The 882-nt window shown below is 35.5% G+C and overlaps 1 protein-coding gene across 1 annotated transcript in view; it reads left to right on the forward strand.

Annotated features, from left to right (window-relative positions):
- Positions 1 to 882, forward strand: part of LOC102371801 (RPA-related protein RADX-like) — a 5142-nt gene that overhangs the window by 1804 nt on the left and 2456 nt on the right. Inside the window, exon 2 of the mRNA XM_025195781.1 lies at positions 590 to 772. Within this exon, the coding sequence (XP_025051566.1) occupies positions 590 to 772 (183 nt within the window). The remainder of the gene's footprint in view (positions 1 to 589; positions 773 to 882) is intronic.

Below are 882 nucleotides of genomic sequence, written 5' to 3' on the forward strand. Positions count from 1 at the left end.
CAGTCATCAAATTGAAATTTTGAAATGAAAAAGATAGGGAAATTGCTTGCCAAAACCTGTTAAGCTAAGTTTCAGGCTGAGGGTTTATGTGAGTAACTTTTTAAAAGTTTTGGCGTCATTGCGAGCATTCTAAACCTAGGAAATTTAATTAAGATTAAACTTAAAAGAAATCTAGACACGTGAGGCTACCAAGCAACATCAGCTCCACTGCAAGCTCTGAGGTGGAAACGTCTAAAAATTAGTGTAATATACTTTGGGCTGCAAGCATTTTTAAATCCTTTAATGGTTGTTATATGGTTATAACAGATTGTCAGTACATACATATATATGCATATATACATGTGCCGACGTATATAAGTATACATATGTTTCTGCAGAAACTTATTGAATTGCAATTGTTTGGTACCTAATGGAAAAGAGGCGACTAGGTAAAAATCTTCTGACAGCTTAACTGTACAGACTGAAATGCTTAGTTTTGATGGAGTAACTGGTCTTCAAATTTTTTATCCTCTTCAGATGTAAATATTTCATGAAACTCTTGCAAACTGCAGATGAAATATTTTGCTACGGTAATTCTCTTTCTTAACAGGTATAAACCGTGATGTAGCTATTGATATTGCATTCTTACCTCTACTTTGTCCTGAATATCCCCATTTATTTCAAACGGAGAATATTCAGAATGATGCATTATTATCCTGTATGAATTGCATCTCTGTGCAGCAACAGGAGACCACCATCAATGAGAGGCCTTGTGACGTGTTTCCACTTTCAGGTAGGATTTACTCACTGGTGGATTTTCTTGTTTTATCTCTATCCACAAGTTTTGACTCTGTGAGCAAGTATCAAATTGTAGGGCAGGCACCACTTTCCATAGTATACACA

Source organism: Alligator sinensis, unplaced genomic scaffold (genome assembly GCF_000455745.1).
Source record: "Alligator sinensis unplaced genomic scaffold, ASM45574v1 scaffold1582_1, whole genome shotgun sequence".
In the NCBI taxonomy this organism is placed as follows: domain Eukaryota; kingdom Metazoa; phylum Chordata; order Crocodylia; family Alligatoridae; genus Alligator; species Alligator sinensis.